The 23694-nt window shown below is 38.7% G+C and overlaps 1 protein-coding gene across 3 annotated transcripts in view; it reads right to left on the bottom strand.

The window, feature by feature from the left end:
- The window catches only part of Arid4b (AT-rich interaction domain 4B), a 141271-nt gene extending 117919 nt beyond the window's left edge, over positions 1-23352 (bottom strand). For all 3 annotated transcript variants that reach the window (XM_026412772.2, XM_077802250.1, XM_077802251.1), the window contains exons 1-2: positions 22960-23352; positions 22361-22415 (exon numbers count right to left, since the gene is read on the bottom strand). In XM_026412772.2, coding sequence (XP_026268557.2) covers positions 22361-22366 — 6 coding nt within the window. In that variant the 5' untranslated portion in view covers positions 22367-22415; positions 22960-23352. The remainder of the gene's footprint in view (positions 1-22360; positions 22416-22959) is intronic.
- Positions 23353-23694: the final 342 nt, after the last annotated feature.

Raw genomic sequence — 23694 nt, 5'->3', positions numbered from 1 at the left:
ACACAAAACACAAGTGTGCACACATAACATACAACACGTAAGACAATAGTAAAGGCCTTGTACCTTTACATAGGTGAAATCTCCATTGCAATGTTTAAGAACTCCACAGTCAAAAAATAAAACTGATCAGAAAAACATTAACCTAGGTCTGTATGAGCTCAAAAAATAAAATAGAACTTTATGATGTGGGAAAGGGCAATAATAAAATAGATATTGAAAAAGACATCCTGGTTACCACCTGGGTTTGACTCTTTTTTGGATATCCCATCTTTCTTCCTGTAACTTGCATATGGGTCTGAAGGTAATCCCACAAGCAAGCCTCAAGGTTTTTTACATTTGAAATAGGCCTTAATGGTGTTCATTATTCATTAGCCTCCAGGTGTGGGAGAATCACTGTCCCAGATGTAAGAATAGCCAAGCTGGAGCTCTGGATATCAGCTGTTATGGATTTGAGTCAAATCATCTTCTTTTTGGTCTGTAGAAATCGCTTTGGTTAGTCTCTCTGGAATCCAAATCGGCTGCTGTTCTCCCTGTGGAAACACATAAACAGAACCCCAACTCCAGACAATCACTGGGTCAGAACCTTTCCATTGTCCTGTTAGAATATCCTTCCAAAGCACCTTATGCTTATGTACATTTTTTGAATACATATGTCTTTCCACAGCACTAAGCCCTGATGAATCCAAATTTAAAAAGTTTAAAGTAAAAAGGGTTATTTTAAGTTTATCTTTAGGGGATATATACCCCTTTCCAATTCCCTCTTTTTGCTTTAATAAGTACATTTTAATAGTTTGATGAGCTCTTTCAACTATGCCTTGTCCCTGTGGATTGTATGGAATTCCTGTTATGTGAGTAATGCCAAATGATGAGCAAAATTGTTTAAAAGAGATAGAAGTATAACCAGGACCATTATCTGTTTTTAACTGTTTTGGAATGCCTACAGTGGCAAAATTTTGTAAGCAATGAGCTATAATATCATTAGTTTTTTTCTCCGACATGAAGGGAGCCCATCAAAAATCTGGAAGAAGTATCAACTATAACATGCAAATATTTTAATTTTCCAAATTCTGGCAAGTGTGTGACGTCCATCTGCCAAATATGGTTAGGTGTCAGTCCTCTAGGATTGACTCCAAGATTAACTTATAGTAAAAAGATCACACAATTTTGACATTGTTTTATTATATGTCTAGCTTGTTCCTTAGTTATTTTAAAATGCTTTTGTAAAGTATTAGTATTGACATGGAACCTTTTATGAAAATATGTAGCTTCTTCTAGTGTAGAGAAAATATGTATGTCATGTGTAGTTTTATCTGCTAAATCATTGCCCAAACTAAGGGCTTCAGGCAATCCTGTATGTGCCCTGATATGTCCTATAAAGAATGGATCTTTTCTGTCCCAGATTAGACTTTGTATAGTGGAAAACAAAGAGAAAACAGTAGAGGAAGGGGAAATCCTACCAGCATCTTCAAGGGATACTATAGCATTAACTATATACTGACTATCAGAAAATAAATTAAATACAGAATCTTTAAACATCACAAAAGCTTGTAATACTGAATTAAGCTCTACCTTTTGAGCTTATTGTTTGGGTACTAAAAATGTAAAAGTTGATCAGGGGTGACTACTGCTACTGTGCCATTATTTGACCCATCAGTGAATATATTTGAGCATTCATGATAGGTGTTTTTCTTGTCATTTTTGGAAAAACTACAGGATTCGAAGACCAAAAAGACAACAAAGGATTATCAAATGAAAGTAAGTGATTATCAAATGAAACATTAGATTTACACATGATTATTGCTCAAGTATTTAACTCATTAGCTGACTCATCAATTCAATCCATAGTATATGGAGTAATAATTTTATTGGGAGAAATTCCAAACACTCCCTTTGCTGCTTTTATTCCTTTGAGTATTAATGTCCTACAGCCTCAGGATACCTAGTAAGAATAGTGTTAGGAGAATAAGATTAGGATTGATGTTATTTGTTAATGTCAAACCTAATGGATCTAGGACATCTCGTTCCCATAAATTTATAGGAAGATGATCCAATACATATGGCTGTATAGTTCCTTCATATCCTTCAGGATCCTTCCAATCTAATACTATTGCACTTCTATGGGGATAAGTCGCCACTCCTAGGCCTCGAAGCGTTTGAGTGGCTTGTTGTAATGGCCAATGTTTTGGCCATTCTTGACAAGACATGATGCTAAGGTCTGCACCTGTATCCAGTAGCCCATTAAATTCATGTCCTTGAATATTTAGTTTTAGCATTGGGCGAGAATCTAATTTTTTTTTTATCTTTATTTTATTTTTATATGGTGCTGAGGATCGAACCCAGTGCCTCACAGGTGCTAAGTGAGCACTCTACCACTTGAGCCACAACCCCAGCTCCGAGAATCTAAATTTAAAGACAGCATAGCCCAATCTACACCTGTGGAGCCTAATCCCCTGGAACCTCTTTCTACAGTACGACTGGAAAATTTATCATGCAGGCTGGGTATTATTAATAACTGTGCTATTCTATCTCCTGGTGAAATTACTGATATACCCCTTTTTATTTCACCTTCATAATCGGGATCAATTACCCCAGGACTTATCATAAGTCCTTTTAGTGTAGAAGAACTGCGTCCCAATAATAAGCCTACTGTTCCTTAGGGAAGAGTTCCTTTTACTCCTGTGGGAATGATTTGAACTCCCATCTCTGGAGTTAGTACTGCTCTGGGGAGGCGCAGATGTCCAACCCTGCGCTCCCTCTGGTTTGTCTGATGAAGGATCTAATGGATAATGTGTCCTGGGCACTACCCTGATGGTGTTGTTAGGTTCCTCCATTGCCCCATATATTTGTGGTCATGGGCCTCGGAGCATTGGGACCCCAGTCCGTTTTTTGGCAATGGAGCCCGATGCTTTTCTCCACGATATCGTGGGTAAACACCTGTTCCTTGTCCGTTTTTTGATAATGGAGTACCCTCTATGGTGGTTTGAGAATGGCATTCATTAGCCCAATGTCTCCCTTTACAGCATCGTGGGCAAATACCCGGTATTCTACTCCTTTGATACCTAGCTTTGTTAAACCCTCCTCCTATGGGGCAATTCCTTTTAAAATGTCCTGTTTGTTCACAATTGTAGCATGTTTTTGGCCTGGCGTCTAAAGCCTGTTGTACTGCGGCTGCAAACACTTGCCCTTGTTCATTAATGTCTCTACATAATTTAATATATGTGTTTAAATCTCCATGTTTCCATAGTCTAATGACCTCTCTGCACCAACAATTTGCTTGCTCATAAGCCAGTTGTTTTATTAATGGCATTGCTTGTTCTATATCCCAAAAAACTCTGGTAGTTGTTTGAATAAGCCTATCTACAAATTCAGCGTAAGGTTCATTAGCTCCCTGTATTACCTTAGATAACTGACCTTGTAAATCTCCATGTCCTTGTAAAGTCTTCCATGCCCTAACTGCATCTGCAGCAATTTGTGAATATATAGCAGGATCATATTCAATTTGTTGCCGTTGACCCTCATAAGGTCCTTTTCCTAACAACATATCTAAATTTCTTTAAGGGTAACCTAGCCGTCTCCATGCAAAATTCCTCATTGGCAACCTTCTTAGAGGTCCTGTCTCAGGATCCCATCTATTAACTATGGGGGTTGAGGGCCACTCAGCTGTCTCCATAGGTGGAACTGTTGGTTGAATTACGCCCTCTGGTGATAGAACGGTGTTAGTAGCAGCCTCCTGTTGTAGCTTTTTCCCTAATAGCCCCTTTTCCTTTAAATTTTCTTCCTCTGTCTGACTAGCTCAAGAGACCTTGTCTTTTGCTTGATCTAAAATGTCTTTCTCCATGGTCTGAACCTCTAACAATTTACTTAACACTCTTTTGGTTTGTTTTTTACTAATTTCTAATCTACAAGATAACACAAAACAAAACCGAAACAGAATGAAACAAAAACGGAACAAACAATCCTTGTATCAACTTTCTTATTTTCTTGACACGTGCATTTGTGGTCTATTTCTATCTCTTCCTCAGGAGCGAACAACTTCAAACCTTGAGCCAACCATTCTTCCCAGTTTGCCTTAGAAAGTTCTAGGGATAGGCAGCTTGAAACAAAAACAAAACAAATCAAAACACCCTGTCTCTAAATAAAATACAAAATAGGGCTGTGTGGGGATGTGGCTCAGCAGTCCAGTGCCCCGAGTTCAATCCAAAGTACCACACCGCCCCCCAGCAAAAAAAGAAAAACATGCCTGCATCCGAAACCCCAAAATATTTGAAAATATTATATTACCTATCAAGGAAAGACTTTCCATTACAGATTGAATTAACATTGCTTATCAACTAATTTTGAAATGGAACAATTACTCTGGTTTATCTTGTTGGGTCCAATATAATCACAAGGATCCTTATTCATGAAAGAGGTAGCCTGAGAAGCATAGTCAGAGTCAGAGAGATATTAGGTTGCTGGCACTGAAGTTAGAGCCCAGGAGAAAAGGAATGTTTTTACTGGGGAAACTGAGGTAGGAGTATCTTAAAGTTCAAGGGCAGCCTAAGGCAACTTAGCAAGAACCTGTCTCAAAAGAAAAAGAAAAAGGGCTGGGGATGTGACTCAGTGGTAGAGCATCCCTGGGGTTTGTCAGTACCCAAACAATAAGGGAAAAGAGAGAAGAGAGAAAGTGTTCAGGCTCTTAACCTCTGCTGGAAAAAGCAAGGAAATTCTTCTTCCTTGGAGCCCGAGTTCGGAAGGAAAATGCCCAATAAGACCCATGTAGGATTTCTGACCTCCAGAACTGTTTTTAAAAAAAAAAAGGTCTGTGTTAAAGTTTTAACAGCCAACTAAATTTGTAATAATTTGTTACATCAACAATATAAAATACAGCCCAATCTGCAAAGTAAATTTGCTAAATGATTTTGTGAAATACTAAAAGTGAAATTTAGTAATATATGCTTATAAAAACTTCTGTCCCATTGTTTGCTTCAAAATTCAACTGGGATTGTGGCTCGGTGGTAGAGCACTTGCCTAGCATGTGTAAAGCACTGGGTTCAATTCTCAGCACCACATATAATTAAATTAAAAAATAAAGATCCATTAACAACTAAAAACATATTTTTAAAAAATTCAACAGGCATATTCTTACATAACAATTTCTTGACTCTTAACAAATTTTAGCAATTAATCCTGAATTTAAAACTTCACATGCTTTTAAAATATTACATCAATTTTTAGCACCAAACAATAATGAAAAATTCCATAAAGTCTTTTTTTAAATGAGAAGTTTAGACTTTCCAGAACAAAAACTTGTTATGAAAATTTAATAGAATTATTTGTAAATCTTTCTACTTCTTTGTTCTCTTAAATAAAAATATGGAAAATTTTAAGAGCTTGACAATTCAACGTGTATATTTTAAAGTTAAATGTAATACATACTAGGCAATAATGTATGTGTCTTAAGTATATCTCTTCCCATCAGTATGAATCAAATCCTCACTACTGTTCAAAATCCACACCCTCAAAGACTGCTTCTCATCACCTTTACCCTTCACTCACACTTAAGCAGTTCCTGATTCCCTTTTCTCATGGAGTCACTCCTGTGCCAGGGGCCCATCCTCATCACCTGGGGAGTGATAATATAATTCTCAAATTTTTCAATGTCTATTCCACTGTTAACTGAACATGTTCCCTTCATAGGAAGGATTTTGAGAATGGGCCTCAGAACATATACAACCCTTTACTCCTCCTCAGAGGCTTTACTTTTTGCCACATTTGGCTCAATAAGCAAAGGAATACACAATGCACTACAGCAGTCCAGTTTCCCGGTCTCCAGCCCTCTCCTCTTAAAGACTTCCCACTCCAGAGCATCTTCTACCATTTTGGTATCCTTTGGGCATTTGGACTACCCGGGGAGTCTGCATTCCTGGTTCTCTGACCTCTGGTGTCCAGCCCCCTTATCTTGACCCATAGGATGTTACAGAGAAGCTGCTCTCTTTAAAAAAAAAAAAAAAAAAAAAAAATCCACCCCCACCATACACACAAACTTATACAACTCACACAGAATTTGATAGTTCTAAATCTTCTGTGAAATAAGAAAAACAGGTATCTCAGTAAATATGTTAATAAGAATTAAAACAACATTAGCATTAGTAAGAGCTCTGGTTTAGAGTAGTGCAGGTTTAAGTTCTAGCTCTGCCACTTAACCAGTTACATAACCTTAGATAAATTACAATATCTCTCTCAGCACTGATAGTTTATATCTATAATATAGAATACACACATATAATCTCTCAGGATGAATGGACTGATTGATTTTAGGTTCTGGGGATAAAATCCAGGGGCACTCTACCACTAAATTACATGTCAGTCCTTTTAATCTTTTAGAGACAAGGTCTCACTATGTTGCCTAAATTGGACTTGAACTTGCAGTCCTCCTTCCTTGGTCTCCCAAATAGCTGGGATTACAGATAATCACTACTATGTCTGGCTCTCAAGATTTTTTTTGAGAATTACATTTGGAAATGTAAAAAATTACTATAACACATTAAGCACAAAATAAGTAATAGCTTAAGTAACATGATAATAAAAACAATGATGAGAATGATGGCATAAAAGAACATAAGCAGGACAGAAGTTATATGATAAATATTTTAATACTAGAGAACAAGTCAAAACTGATAGCTTGATTTTGAGAAAAATAGGTTGTTTATACAGTAATAAAAGATGAATTTCGGGCTGGGGATTCAGCAACTGTCTAACATGCTCATGAGGTCCTTGGATTCAATCCATACCACCATATACAGATGAAAAAAAGAATTTAGAAATCATAACACTTACTAAAACATTGGATTATGCTAATTACAAAAAAACGGGATTTACCCATTATTTATCATCAGAGACTTAAAATGCACACATGTCAAGACATCTGTCTCAACCCTCTGAATGTGAATATGCAATTTTCAAACTCTGTTTGACTCCTTAAATAAAATCTTTTTACAATAGTCATGTTACTTGAACCCCTCCACTCCCCCTTTTAACACAGAAAAATCACAGTTAGAATCATTTTCAACTGGGAGGGCCACACATACAGAAAAAATAATTACAATGGGGAAGTGGTAATGGATTAAAACAACCAAGTCCAAACAAGTAAACAGAAATGTTTCAAATGAACAAAATGAACTTAAAAAAACAAACAAACAAAAAAAAAAAACAGGTATGCTTTATTTATTTATTTACATGTTTATTTATTTATTTGTGGTGCCGAGGATTGAACCCAGGGCCTCGCACATGCTGGCAAGTGCTCTACCACTGAGCCCCAGCCCCAAAATGAACTTAAGAGAAGTCATCCTAAATGTAATGTCTTTTAAGGTTAAATAAACTTTTTATATTGTCACTTGGCAAAAAAGTTGGGGTCTAACTCCACAGGGCCAAAATGACCTTTGAAATATCTCTTTCTAGCTACATAGGACACAGAGTATTTCAACTCAACCTGTGGCAATGCAACCTGAAGATTCATTTTTGAAAATATAAGGATTCATTTTTTTTCCTATTTCAAAGTATGAAGTCTTCAAAGCCTTATACTGTGTTCCTGATTTACAATACTAATTTTCAAACTAGTGAATGTTTTCCCACCATAGTTTAATATGTTTTCATAAGATTTCTTCTATTTTTAAGAGAACAGAGTAAATGTTTTTAAGATGCTTAATACCATGATATCAGTAAATTCTATTTATTCTTCCTATAAAGAAAGTTGATAAAAAGATTCTAAACTATACTCACTGTTCAATAAAGCTATCAAAAGAACACTAAATAGCAATAAATCTATCAAAAGAACACTAGGCAGCATGGATCAGGGTACTAACTGGAGTGCAGGCTCTGTGATCAGTTTAATGTGTGCCTATGGGCAAATCACTGAACAGTTTTGCATCTGATTCTTCAACCAAACAAAGGGGAATTTTATCTGTGTTGTCTCTCTAAACCCAAATAAATGTGTAAATATGGAAACCTCTCAAAAGGGGGTGGGGGATGGATGTTGCTGACCTGCCTCAAAGGGATGTTATAAGAAATAACTGATTATTATAAAACTTTCAAAACACAATGCACCATTTAAGAACATTAAACAGCTTAATGTTAAAGAATCCCATTATAGAATAATGGCAGAATAGTGGCAGAGCACATGACTAGCATGTTTACATATGTTCAGATCCCAGAACAAAAAATAAAACAGAAATGATTTCTTTAAAAAAAAAAAAAGAATCATTTATAAACTGTTAATTCTGACCCTGAGCGTCTGCTGAGGTCACTTGTCTATAGTGGTCTGTTCAAAAATTAACCTTTCAATGAATACTAGTATGGATCCCAAGAGAGTCTGAGCTCCTTGAGAAGCAGCCATCCAGCAGAGGGTGACTCTTTCACTAGTCCTCACAGCTTACCTTTTTAGAAGCAATCACATGCAATTAGAGGCATTAACAGCAGCTACAAAAATCACATATATGGCTACAAGAGGCTTTGTATGTGTTACAGGTATTGGTAGAATGCCAACTAGTAGTACGAGACATTCAGAAGAGTTAAGAATACTTACAGTACACCTACCAAATGTTAAATACTCCTCTTAGTGAGACCTCCAGAAACATACTTACCAAAACTTAAAGAACCATAGTGGTGATCTATATAAATCATTTAGTGTTAGAGAAAAACAGCACCTCAAATGCAAATAAAATCTTGCTAAACCCAGAAACAATGACATACATCTGTTCATACTCATACGGCTACAAAGGTTTAAAAAACATAAATAATAATTATAGTATAAATCCATTTTTACAAAACCAAATAAAAATACTAAGAAAGAAAAAGGAATAGAAAAATATATTACAAGCTTGAATCAAGTTCCCCAGAGGAAGTGAGACTGGGAGAAAGTAACACTTTTACTGTTCACTGTAAACTATATTGTAATTTTTAATATTTACAGCAAACTTTTATTCTTACAATAAAAGCTTAAATTTGTAAAGAGTAGAACTAATTTAGAAAAATATTTATCCAAGTCGGGGCAGGGCAAACAGGTGACTTACTAAGTGTCAAAAGTTCTTTGATTTGCCTTTCTTAGGGGGAAAAAAAAAATCCTATTCAGAAAGCTGAATCAGGAGGATCACATGAGTCCAGGAGTTCAAGTTCAGCCTGCGAATCACAGCGAGAGATGATATCAAAAGGAAAAAAAAAAAGCGCCACTACTTTCAGCAAGAAATTCAGATTAGGGCTGGGGCTGTAGCTCAGTGGTAGAGCACTTACCTAGATGTGTGAGGCACTGGGTTGGTTCCTCAGCACCATATAAATATAAAATAAATAAAATAAAGGTATTGTGCCATCTACAACTAAAAGTATTTTAAAAAAAAAAGAAATTCAGATTTTTTTATTTTTATTTTTTTAGTTGTAGTTGGGTACAATACCATTATTTTGTTTATTTTTATGTGGTGCTGCGGGTTGAACACAGGGCCTCACACATGCTAGATGAGCACTCTACTGCTAAGCCACAACCCCAGCCCAGAAATTGAGATTTTAAAAAAGAAAGAAAGAAAAATGGAGGTAGAACACTTGCCTAACATGCACAAGACTTTAGTTTTTATCCCCAGAGCCATGGGGTGGGGACAAAAGACTTTTGGTGAGTTATCCTTATCAACATAAAATTGAAAATATAAAAAGTTGAATTTTTAAAACCTTCCAAATACGTATAAGGAAAGCTGCCTCTCCTTTAAACTATGACAGTAGTAGTGGCTCCTCCACTTTCAGGATTGTTCAGCTTTCCTTTTACTCCTCTCCAGTATACTAGTTTGACAGGGCCCCAGCTTTTGCCTGTCCCACTCACATGGTTTTAGGTGACTAACTGCCACATCAGAACAGTGATCTGATGAAAAGTCACAAAGCATTTCTGCCCTACATAAGCAAGAGGAGTGATAGATGCTTACCCAGGAAATTTTAAAAAATAAAAAATAATAAAACCTCTCTCACCTAATCCAGTAAACAACCCTGTAGGTTGGGAAGTACAATTTACTTTTTCCTTAAAGAATAGTAAAAGAATACAATTCTGGATAAAATGGCAGCAAACCAGAAGGAAAGGTAAGTACTACATTTATAAGAAAAGTTTCCACACTGATAAGGATTGAGAAAACAAAAATTGGATGCTTTTCACCTTCTAAACATTTTTTCAGGATTTCAAACAAACAAAAAATAACAGGTTTTTTCCTTAATTACAAAATTACAACTATTTCCTCAAACTTCTAAAATAAATAAGGATTAGAGTCCTTTCTCAGTTGATGGTGCATACCTGTAATCTAGCTACTTTAGCAGCAAGTGTGAGGCAAGATCAAAAGTTTGAGTTCTACCTGGACAATTTAAGGAGACCCTGTCTTGGAAATAAAGTGGGGCAGGGGCTGGGATAGTAGCTCACTGGTAAAGCACTAGCCTACATGCAGAAGACCCTAGGTTTAATCTTCAGTAAAACACATCCCTACACACAGACACACACAGACACAGACTAGAGTCACTATGTCACCCAGAATGCCTATTTAAATTCACAAATATTTGCACATTCTTTCTACAGAACTAACAATAATGGCTACAATTTATTAAAACTCATTATAGAGTAAATCCTGTTATTACATTTAGTCAATCTCAACAGCCCCTTTAAATACTACAACCATTCCTCATTTTAGAGAACACCAGCCTTCTTAGAAAGTTGAAGAAAAATGCACAAACTATGTAAGCAGGAGGTCAAAATTTAAAAATCTTCAGCTAGGCAAGGTGGCACATGCCTTTAATCCCAACAGCTCGGGAGGCTGAGGCAGGAGGATTACAAGTTCAAAGCAAACTTCAACAATTTAGCAAAGCACCAAGCATCTTTTTTTTTTTTAAAAGACAGAGAGAGAATTATTTTTTAATGTTTATTTATTCTAGTTTTCGGCGGACACAACATCTTTCTTTGTATGTGGTGCTGAGGATCGAACCCGGGCCGCATGCATGCCAGGCGAGCACGCTACCTCTTGAGCCACATCCCCAGCCCCAGCCCCAGCACCAAGCATCTCAATGAGAGCCTGTCTCTAAATAAAATATTAAAAAAGGGCTGGTGATGTGGCTCAGTGGTTAAGTGCAATCCTTGGTACCAAAAAAAAAAATAAAAATGCCCTCCAATCAAACTATCAAATCTGGGGCTGGGGGCTGGGTTGTAGCTCGTGGTAGAAAGCTTATCCAGTACATGTGAGGCACTGGATTCGATCCTCAGCACCATTTAAAAATAATTAAAGGTACTGTATCAATCTACAACTAAAAATATATTAATATATTTTTAAAAAGTGGGGGGATAGGAAACACCTTACTAGAGTGCTTTCCTTAGTATGTACAAGGCCCTGGGTTTGACTTCTAGAACCACCAAAAGAGAAGAAAATATCAAATTAGAAGGCTGCAATCTGATATGCTTTAATAGTTTAAAGCTATATATAGAATTATTTCTCTCTTATTTTTTTTTTTAATTGGGGATTGAATCAACAAGCGGTTTTCTTAACCATTGAGCTACATCCCTAGCCATTTTTTTTTTTTTTTTTTTTTAAGAGACAGGGTCTTGCTGAGTTGCTTAGGGCCTCACTATGTTACTAAGGCTGGCTTTGAACTCATGATCCTCCTATCTCGGCCTCCAGAGCCACTGGGATTACAGGTGTGAATCACCAGGCCTAGCAAGAACTATTTTTCTTTTAGTGATGTCAGCTAAAATTTGTTACTTAAAAATGATATATAGACTATGCTCCCTAAGATTTCCTTTCTTACAAATCAATATTAATGGTCCAGGAGCTGGGGTTGTAGTTCAGTATTAGAGCACCTGCCTAGCCCAGGGAAGCCCTGGGATTGATCCCTAGCATCACATTAAATTCTTTAAAAAAAATTTGTTTTAATGGCCCAGAGAAGTAGACCCTCTACTACCTTACTAATAATACTAACATCAAGCTGGAAAGACACTGACACAACTCAAGGTAATGCCCAATTTTATACTTATCTTTAATTGCTGAGTACATCTAAAAGTAGATATATTCTAATTTTCATGATAATTTCATAAATAAAAGCTACAGGCTGGGGTTGTGGCTCAGAGGTAGAGCGCTCACCTAGCATGCGTGAGGCATTGGGTTCGATCCTCAGCACCACATAAAGCAAAATAAAGACATTGTGTCCACCTATAACTAAAGAAAAATAAACAAACTTAAAAAAAAAAAGAAATTGAGATGTGCTATAAAATAAATAAATGAGTAAATAAATAAATAAGAGCCACTATGCTAAAAACTATACTTTCAGATTTCCAGAGTAACCTTTTAATGATTTTACGCTTCCATGAAATCAAAGGTTAATTATAATTTTTAAAAATCAGATTCTTTTTAGGAATTAGAGCAATAAACACCTCAAGTAATATGTGTTTCACATAAAAATGTTTCAGGAACAATATAACTTTTTTCTATTATAGAATGATTTATTTATGTTTCTTGGTCCTGGGGATTGAATCTAGGGGCACTTTTAACACTAAGCTACCCCCCCAAATGCCCACTTTTTTTTTTTTTTTTTTTTTTAAATACAGGTCTCACTAAGTTGCTGAGGCTGGCCTCAAACTTGCATCCTCCTGCCTCAAGTCTCCCAAGTCACTGGAATTACAGGCACACACCACTATGCCCAGCTGATACTGCAGTGTTTTTTAAGCAATAGAAAATTAGAAAATTAGTGATTAACTGATAATGGTAAGAGTAGAAGAATGAACAGACTATTCCTACTAACTGGATAAGAAATAGATAAGCTAAGAGACTGCTACAGAGTTTTGTTTCTTATCATGTGTATAGTGGGTTCCATCAACAACCTGATAAAAGCTATCGGAAAGCTTCTCTTTGGGAAAGCATATGTATGACCCTATGAAATTCTGCACATAACTCTGGAGGAAGGGAGAAACTTAGAGGATCCCAGAAGCCATACCTGCATTTTCTAAGTATGAACAACTATTAATTAAAGGAGTATTAATTAAAGGAGTACTGAGAACTATGTTCAAAGTAAGGCAATATGTGATGATCAGCACAGCAGGGTACATGTAAAATACAGTTTCTCTGTCTATATAGGCTGATCTTTGATCTGCTTTTCTAATAACCTGCTTGTATACCTTTCATAAAATCACTTTATGCTGTCTCTATTTATTTTTTCAACATTTTTAGTTGCAGATGGACATAATAACTGTATTTTTTTAATGTGGTGCCTGGGATTGAACCCAGCGCCTCACATGTGCTAAGCAGGCACTCTACCACTGAGCCACAATCCCAGCCCTGTCTCCAATTTTAGTATGAAAACTATCCAGTTTCTAAAAGCATACTCTTTTACATGGAAAACTTGAATGTCAGAATTTCCTGCACATGAGAGTAGAAATTTTTTATAACCAAACTTCTCTTTAAAGTTAAACTGATTAGTAAAATTAAAAGTTAACTATACTGATTGGTAGCTTAAGAAGTCACAAATACACTTTTTTTTTTTTTTGAGACAAACTAAATTGCAAAGGCTGGCCTTGAACTTGTAATCCTTTTGCCTCAGCATACTAAGTAGCTGGGATTATAGACATGCGCTATAGGGCTCTGCTATATTATACTATTTTCATACAAATTAATTAAATAAAAATATTTCAATCATCTTAGTAACAAAAGCTAAAGGCTGGTCATACTCTAATGAATGAATGAAACAACCTATGGGATTCTCTACTTTTGTTCCCAGACAATGAAAGAAAGTGTTACAAATGCTATTTTTAAACAATTCTTTTACTTTCTGCTCTAGACTAGGTTGACTGCTGTCAAAATTGACAAGTCAAAAAAAAAAAAAAAACAGGAAAAGTGGGACTGGTCCTGGCTGGACACAAAGCTCTCACCTTGGAACACTGAGGATAATTGTACCTTAGCACTCCCACAACCACACTCTGGTGGCTGGAACTGACTACTATCCCTACAGTAAAACTGCCATGGGAAAGAAAATCACCAAACAGTCAAAGATCTTTTGTGAAAGTTGAATACTGCAATCATCTCATGTACACAAGATTCTATAGATATAGTCTTAGACAAAACTGTTGTCAATAAGGATGTCTTCAGAGACTCTGATTTTAAGTGCAGGGCCTAAAGGGAAGTCAAGGTCAAGTTCAGAAAAAGGTACAAAGACAGGCAAGAACAAATGATTCTTTCTGAAAATTTCAGCTTTAGATGTTTCTTCAGTCATTAAAATAATAAAAATAAAGATTAAAAAAATACAGGCAGCACACACCTATAATCCCATTTACTCCGGTAGCTGAGGCAAGAAAATCACAAGTCTAAGACCATTCTGGACAAGTCTCTATCTCAAAGTAAAAGGGGATATATATGTACCTCAGTGGTAGAGTGCTCCCGGGTTCAATCCTCCATACCACAAAATAATAATAATATATGCCAGTCAGCATTTTCCGAAGTATAAAATATCAAAGCTTATTTCCAAAATTTAAGTAGCCCTTACTTCATCCTAAACTCATTTCCAGTTATTCACACAAAAAATCTTGGTGTCCTCTGACTCTTTCTCCTCTTTCCATGCTTAATCTGACAGGGATTCCTATTGGATCTACCTTCAAAAGATATGTAGAAATATAGTCAGAATTTTTCACTCTGTGATGAGAGACTGCATCACTCCTGGATAAATCCGCAATAATTCCCTCGCCACCATCCCCTTTAGCTATCTAACCCCATTCACTGTTTTCTTCACTCCAGGCACTCTGGACTCTGTTCTGTTCACTGAACATGCTGCCACTCTGAACCCTGGCCTGCCACCCAGCCACTCGGCTAACTTGCTCACTATCTGCTCCATAGTGTTCTCAATAAAGCCAACCCTCACCACTGTACATAATACTGCAACTGTCCCTGCCTTATATTTTCTACCTTCCCTAAATCAGCTAAACTTTTTCTTTATCTCCACACTACTTAACACTTAATTCATTACACTTATTCTTATTTGTTTGCCACCAGGCACACCTTAAAATATAAGATCCACAAAGCCAGCAATTTCTACCCATTTTATTTTCTGATATGTCCTAAATGGTTAGAACAAATATCACATAATAAAAGCATAAATTATGTGAATTCATTCAATACAGATTTGTATGAATTTTTAAAATGTCCAAAGCCTAGATAGCCACTTCCAAGCAAAACACCTGAAGTTAAAACACTCAACAAATTATCACAAAGCCAAAATGAATACCTGAAAATTGGAAGGTCCACTCTTAAATTAAGAGTTAATAACATTTGTGGAAAAATGTATATATGAATGCTCACGGTATTACTCATAATAGAGAAAAATGGAAATAACCTACTAGTCCATTAAATAATAAACAGATTAGCAAAATATAATATTACCCACAAAACGAAACATTATTCAGCAATAAAAGTACTGACACATTCAAAAAAATGGATAAACCCTGAGAACACTGTGCAAAGTCACAACTCAGACACAAAAGGCCTCATATTGTATGATTGCACTGACAGAAAATGTCCAGAACAGGCAAATTCTTTCAGTCAGTAGATCAGTAGTTGCCAGTGAGGAACAGGAGGAGGAAGAGCAGGGAGTTAATGGGGAGGATGAAAATGCTCTGGAGTTAGGTAATAGTGATAGACACAACTGTGTAAAAATAACGTGATAAACTGCATAGTTTTAAAAAAAATGTTTGCAGTCTGAGAGTTATACCTCAATTTTTTTAAATATTTACTTTTTACTTGTATTTGGACACAATACCTTTATTATTTAATTAATTTATTTTTATGTGGTGCTGAGGATCAAACTCAGGGCTTCACACATGCTACTCTGGTGTTCTACCGCTGGGTCACAACCCCAGCCCAACACCTCAATTTTTAAAATTCAAAACCAAAACCAGAAACAACTAAGAGGACTGCCTGGCTCAATATTGACTGTTCACCTATAATAAGGAAAGACTAAAAATTGGTACTATCTTCTTGATTTTACTGTTTCAAGAACTCCATCCACCTACCAATTACAGGAAAATTATTTTAAAAGGTGGAAAAAGGTCATGTTTTGGGGGCTATTCATCTGTAAATAACAGCAAGTAGAACCTTCACATCATGTCAAATCCATCCAAATCTAATCATCCCCACCTTCAAACATATCCTCAACACTACCACTTTTCTGACTCAGTTCATCACCATCTCTCTCGGAACTAACCTAACAGCCTCTTGACTGATCTCCTTTCTTCCACTTTTACTTCCCTACAACCTATTCTCCACACAGCAGTTACTGTTCTATCAGATGGCTTCAGTCTTCAGACCTTCAAAGGCTGATGTGGCGCACACACCTATAATCCCAGCAACCAGGAGGCTAAGGCAGAAGGATCACAAGCTCAAAGTCAGCCTGGGCAACTCAGTGAGACCTTGTCCCAAAATAAAAAAATTAAAAAGAGGGCTAGAGAGATAACTCAGTTGGTCGAGTGTTTGCTTTGCATGCACAAGGCCCTGGGTTTGATTCCCCAGCCCACTAAATAAATAAGACTGCAGGCTCAGTGGGGTAAAGTGCCTATTTCCCATGTGTGAGGCACTGGATTCACCACACTAAAATAAATAGATACTGTGCGTTCATCTACAACTAAAAACAAATTTGAAATAAAATTAATAAATAAATGATTAAAAAGAGCTGAGGATGTAGCTCAACAGTAAAGAGTCCCTAGGTTCAAGTGACAGTTTTCCAAAAAAAAAAAAAAATTTAGTTAAAAATTGAAAAAAAAAATTTAGGTCAACAAAGACTAATAAGTTTTCCTAATATAGTTAGTTCACTTTCGTTTCCTATAACAAAATACCTAAGGTTGGGTAAATTATAAAGAAAAAAAAAACATTTATGGGCTGGTGATATATAGCTCAGTTGGTAGAGTGCTTGCCTTGCATGTACAAGGCCTGGGTTCAAGCCCCAGCACCAAAGAGGGGGGTGGGGGGGAGAGAGAGAGAGAAAAGAGAAAACGATTTAGTTAGCTCACAATTTCAGAGGCTAAAAGTCCCAGATCAGGCAATCCCACATGTTCAACCTTGACAGATACTGTAACTACTGGAGTATGTGCAACAGGCAGAGGAACTGGGAGAGGGCCCAGTTATTCTTTTTATAACAACTCTCTGGAGAGACCTAACTCACTGTCCAAACAGAACTACCTTACCTTAATCCTCAAGGGCAGCACGCCCAAATGCCTCCTTACTAAAAATCCTACCACTTCCTAACATCATCACACTGCAGACCAAGCTTCTAACACATGAACCCTTGGGGGAAACACTCAAACCATCCCAAACCATAGCATTAACATATTTAGATTTTATCTGAAGCTCAAGCCATGGCCCACAAGGAATTACATTTTACTGGCCCTGGTGATCCTCTCTAGTCTCATTTCCTACTACTGCAGCAATAATGGCCATCTTCCTGTTTCTTAAATACGCCCAGCTCAAACATGCCAAACACATAAGACTTCAGGGTTTCTGCACTTGTTTTTTCTGTCCAGAATGCCCCTCCCTCCAGAAAACTAAATGGCTATACCACTTTTTTCATATTATACTTAAATGTCATCTGTTCAAACAGATCCTCAGGCTGGGGATATAACTCATCTGTTGGAGTTCTTGCCATGCATGCACTAAGGCCCTGCATTCAATCCCCAGAACCACACTCACTCAAAAAAAGATCCTCCATTACCACCAAATATGAAGTAGCACATTTGGTCTACTTCAGATTTGGTGTTAATGGTTATTCTACTTCAGCTTCACAGCACAAATCACTACATTTTTTCCCCTTAGTGTCTGTTTACCCTAATAGAAGGAAAACTCCATGAGGATAAGAACTCTTATTTTGCTCACTGCTGCATCCTCAATACCCAGAGCCATGTGTAGCACAAACAAGGTACACTATCTGTTTGATGGCTGAATTGGCAAAAACTCACTCCTCAGTGAAGTATGCACACATCTACTGTAGTTTATTAAATTAAAATAAGCAAGAAATTACTAATTCAGAAAGAAGTATGATTTTACAAAATTACCTCTTGACCAAAAGACTATACAATTTATAACATAAAATACCATTGCCATATCAAGACTCTTAAATCCCTCAACTATTATAATTAGGTACAAACATTCACATTAATTCATCCAAGTCTCTGGCTTCAACTACCTGCTCTCTGAGTCTTTTAACTTAACTAGTAGGTCCACTAGACATGAATGGCTTACCTCCTTAAGTATTAAAAACCCTATTCATCTTTACTGAAATGACAACATGCTTCAAATGAAAATAACATCTAATTCTCCTAGACAGAAACCTTCGTTTTCCTCCTACCTCAGGGTGAGTTAATAGATCTTAAATTCTACTTAAAAATTTCTCATCTCTCCCCTTTCCTCCACTCCTGCTGCATATTCAGTCTCTTAATTCATAACTCACTTGGACTTCTCATGCACAATCTCCATACCTTCCATTCAGATCTTCCTTTTTATGTACTCACTAATATACTTCCGAAGTGAATTTTCTATAATGCAAATCCAACATCTTTGCCCCTTCTTAAAAATTTCAGTGGTTCCATGTAGCTTTTAAGAAAATTTTGAGCCAGGCACAGTGGCACTCACCTGTAATCCCAGCAACTCAGGAGGCCAAGTGAGGAGGACCACAAGTTCAAGGCCAGCCCCAGGGACTTTGCAAGGGCCTAGGTAACTCAGAGAGACCCTGTCTCAAAAAATATAAAGGACTGGAAATGTAACTCAGTGGTAAAGCATCCCTGGGTTCAATACAAATATCAAAAAAAAAAAAAGGAAAAATTTTAGGTTGAGGATGTAGCTCAGTGGTAGCCCATTTAACTAGCATGCGTAAGACCCTAAAACTCTCTAACACCACCAAAAAAAAAAAAAATAGAAAAAAGGCAAAAAAAAAAAAAAAAAAGAAAGAAAGAAAATAAGAAAATCAGGTGCAATGGCACACACCTGTAAGCCTAGCATCTTGGGAGTCTGAGGCAAGAATATCACAAGTTCAAGGCCAGTCTCAGGAACTTAGTGAGACCCTATTTCAAAAAATAAAAATGACTGAGGTTGCAGCTCAACAGCAAAACGTTCATGTTTAATCCCCAGCACCAATTCCACCCCCCGACATACACAAAAAATATTCAACTCCTTCACCCTGCTCCATCTCCTATTACTGATCATTGTCCTTCTATTCTCACACTCAACACATCATACTTTGTTACCACAGACTTGGCAAACTACAAATAAACCACTTCTGTTTTGTTCTTTATTGTCTGATATCTTGTCTATCCCTCTACCTGAAACATTTTTCTCATTATCTGTCTGGCAAAAGCTTTAACACTTAACTTACACAATGTCATCAGAAAACTTTCTGATTTAGACATTGTCTGTCCTCCCACAACTCTTACCACAGTTAGCATATGTTGGAATAAATACTCTTGTAATGCAATATACTGTGAGTTTTACTTCACTGTTTGTGTCTTCTACTAAATTGTGAACTCCTTGAAAGCAAGTCAGATAACTTATACGTGTTCATCCCACATGCGTGACACATAGAAGACGTTGTTAAATGAACAATTTATAAAAGAGGGGCAAAGGCAGAGGAAGGAAAGGATGAGGGAGGGAGGGAGAAAAGGATGTGATAAAGACAGAAAAGGGGAAAGAAAGAGGTAGAGGGAACATGTGCACACATATAGGGCATTAAAAAAAGAGACATTTGTAATCAATCCACATTTTTACAGGGTCTAAACCAGGGTTATTAAAGAGATAATGGAACATACAAAAAGCCAATCTACCCAGATTCTAAGTACAATTATCTAAATTATGGATCCCCTAAAAATTCTACGATGTCTGGCCCATTTCATTCAAAAATACACTCATTATAAACAGATGCTAGCAAAATACATAATATGAAAGCAGAAAAAGGTTTCATTAGAAAAAAAATTAGAAAACGAATCTTGACACAATCCTTAGAATTATTTAAAAACTTTAATAATCTATCGCTTTCTTCTAATGTGCTATCACTGATATTGAAAGGTCTACCACAAGTAGGAAAAGCAAATCCAACAGAGCACCAACATTATGATCTACATAAGGCATAAAGTGCTTTAATGTCATAAGTTATATTTCTCAAAAAACACACTGCAAAAATATCACAGGATGGAGTATGCTAAGCAGTACAGGGCTTTATTTAAATAAATTCTTTTCTACTGGAAAACTGGCACTAAAGCATAATACTTACAGTGATGTATACATTTTCTTTATTTGGGGACTAGAAGGCAACAAGCAAAGAGTACTATGAAATATAGACTTAAAACCCTACTTCAAAGCAGAAATTTGGTTAAGAGCCAATAAATGGCATAAATCCTCTACAGCACAACTGTCACCATAATGCAAAAACTGAGAACACACTAACTCAAAAAAAATTTTAAGCCCAATATAATCAACACTAAATGCATTTCCAATTGCTGTTTTTGCTATAAAGCAAAATAAAAATCATGAGCAGTTTATCTTTTACCACATAACTTCTAAGTTGTTAATACTAATGATTACTAGTAAATTCCCTAAGAGAAGACTTGCTGTACAGTTCTTGTTAAAGTTGGAAATTTGTTTTCATAACCTTTTTCCTTTTAAAGTTACTAACTTCTTTTTAACTTTAAGAATGGAAATGCTAAGCACTAAAATTATTAGTTCTAAAATTATATCAAAAAATTTGCATTTGCCTAATACCCTGAAACTTTTAGGGCTAAAGTTTCCCATATACTTTCATTTTTTTAAACTGGCAAGTTTAAAAAAGGAAAAAAAAGAAACTTTAAAACTAAAACACCTCTGCTTACTATATATCTACAAGCCAAACATTTACAGAGAACTATAATGTACCAGGCTTTACAATTGTAACTGCAACACAATACATTTATCCCAAATACTATTCAGCTTCTGAACTTGTTATCTATTAATCAACCCAAAGTTTTCTTAAATTCTCATCCAACATAGATACATGGTTTTCCTAATAAATTCACTTTTCACTGCTTTACACAGATCACAGGAATTTTAACTAGCATTTGTGACTAACAAAAGGGATTCATTCTGAAACATCAGTGTTTGTTTTCATTTACATGAAAGTGAGACAGGAACTCTGCCGATATAAACTGTTCTAGGCAGTCCACAGCACCCCAAATTCAAAAAGAGGCCTAATTAGTCTAAATTACTTCCTACAGTAGATAAATATTAATATCCACAGCTTTCACTGTCTCCCATGAACACAAGCATTACAAATTTTAATTTGGATGCATTTCTGTAAAAGTAGTCTTTACTCTGAAGTGGGGAAAAAAAAAAATTCAAAGCAGCCAGGGATGGTGGTACATGCCTATAATCCAGCTACTGGGAAGGGTGAGGCAGGAGGATTGAAAGTTCCAGGCTAGCCTGTGCAACGAAACCAGACCCCAACTGGAAAAAATAAAAAGGGCTGAGGACGTAGCTCAATGATAAAGCACCTTGGGTTCAATTCCCAGTATAGCAAAAATAAAAACAAATAAAATAAAAAGTATTCAAAAAAATAAAAGTACATGAAGTTTACATTCTAACATATTATCTGTTGCATATCTATACTTGTGAACACTCTACCCTTTAAGCACTTCTGAATTTATAATAGGTGAAAAAATACTTGCTGGTATCTAAGTTACACCAGTGAAATCTAGACATTTCCAGTACATTAGGCTTGTCATCCCTGAGAGTGTGAACAAATGAGACAGAATTTGTTCCCATGTTCTTTAAAGTGAAAAGCCCGGTACTTCTATGGCTTTAATTTCCTCCATCAATTAAGCCTTACTAGACACAGTATGTACTGAGTTAACAGGTTTACTGAAAAGGAACTAGCCATCACTTTTCCATACGACACCACAGAGCAACGACAACCTGCAGAGGCACACATCGATAAAGGAAAAGAAAACATATAACCCCAAGTCCCTTCAAAAAAGGAACTGTTCTCTCCGAAGTGTGCAAAGATCACCAAAATCCTTCTAAAATCTTTCCAATAAGATGAGCTTTGTGGTCATAAAAAAGATCCGCGGCTAGCAACCCACAGCAGTGTTCCCACAACGGGCGAGGTGCTCCCTCGGCGGCGCACCCGAGAGCGCCCACAGCTCGCCCAGGTCAGGTTGCTTGGCCCGCGTCCCGCAGCTCCCCGGCGCTGCCTGCACCGGGCCAGCCGCGCGGAAACGGGGCCCCGCACCGCAACTCCGCGGCCATCCCCGCGCGGGCACCGCACAAGCCTCCAGCGCGGCGCCCGCAGACCTCGGCCCCGCCGCAGCGCCGGGCGGCAAGCTTACCTTCATGGCGACTCCGGGACCGCGACCCCCGCGACCACACCAGCGTCACCTGCACCTGCGGTGAGACAAAAGGCACCACTCAGAGCCGGGCAGCCTGCGCGGCCGCAGCCAGCAGGATGCTCGGCGAGAGCCAGAAGCGCCGCACTCGGCCCCGCCGCCCGCGGCCACCCCACGGCCCGCAGCTCCGCGTCCCCATTGTCGCGACCCGACGGAGCCCCGTCTCCGACGATGACGCCATTTCTGTCAGAAGAAACTCGCAACGCGCCAGGGTCCGGCGCGGGCGCCGAAGTCCGCCCCCACGGGTAGGCACCCGCGTCGCGCCGGGGTGGCGGGCCGAGGGCCGAGCAGGACGGCGCCGAGGGCCTCGTCCCACCCGAGCGGGGCCCGGCCGCAGGGGCCGAGAAGCCGCGGCCCGCCGCCCCCGCCCGCCAGGGCCCCCCGCGGCAGGCCACCGGGCGCCGAGCTGTGGCCGGTCGGGGGTCCCGGGAGGCCAGGACCGCGAACACCGGCGCGGCGACAGCACCGCAGCCATCCGCCCCGCTCCGCGGCGGGCCCGGGGACAACGCCAGGGACGGTGAGCGCCCGGAAAATGCCCCTACCTTCCGCGGAGGCGAGGTCCAAGCTGGCGCGTCCAGAGTCGCGCTCCTCCTTCCCCCGACGCGGCAGGCCCAGAGCAGAGATGGAGAAGAAGGGCGGCGGGTCCAGCGGCGGCCGAGGCTGAAGCTCCGGCTCCTCCTCCTCCCGCGGCGGCGACTGGTACCTTTGTTTGGCGGCCGCTCGGGCTCCCTCGCTGGGGGGAGGGGGCCGACGAAAAATCCCTCCCGGACTTGAGGTCCGGGCCCCCGGGCGCGCCGCCCTCCAGAGGATGGCGGCGACGGACCCTCTGCGGCTCCCTCCGGGCAAAGGTCCAGGCGGCGGCCGTGACGGCGGCAAGCTAGGGCTCCAGAGACTCCTCCGCTCCGGCGCCCGAGCTCTTCACTCCGGACTCGACTGACGGGCAAACATCGCTTTCCCCCCACCCCGGCCCCCCCTTCCCTCCTTCTCCCCTCCCCTTGATTCTTTTCCCCTCCCTTACTTCTTTCCCGGATGGCCTCTTAGACGACCTCTGATTGGTTGGGGTCCACCAGAGCCCGCCTTTGCCCTGTTTCTATTGGTCCCCATCATACAAACAACGACGCCATTTTCCCACCAGTTCTATGGAAACAGAAAGTTACGCCCCAAAGCATCTTGGGAAATGTAGTCCAATTCCCGGGACCAATGCGCAAACCCTTACCCTGCGAGAACTGCAAGACCCGCAACACCCCGCGTCTGCGTGAGACGGAAACGGGAGGGAA

Source organism: Urocitellus parryii, chromosome 9 (genome assembly GCF_045843805.1).
Source record: "Urocitellus parryii isolate mUroPar1 chromosome 9, mUroPar1.hap1, whole genome shotgun sequence".
Lineage (NCBI taxonomy): Eukaryota > Metazoa > Chordata > Mammalia > Rodentia > Sciuridae > Urocitellus > Urocitellus parryii.
This window is presented reverse-complemented; position numbering and strand designations above follow the sequence as displayed.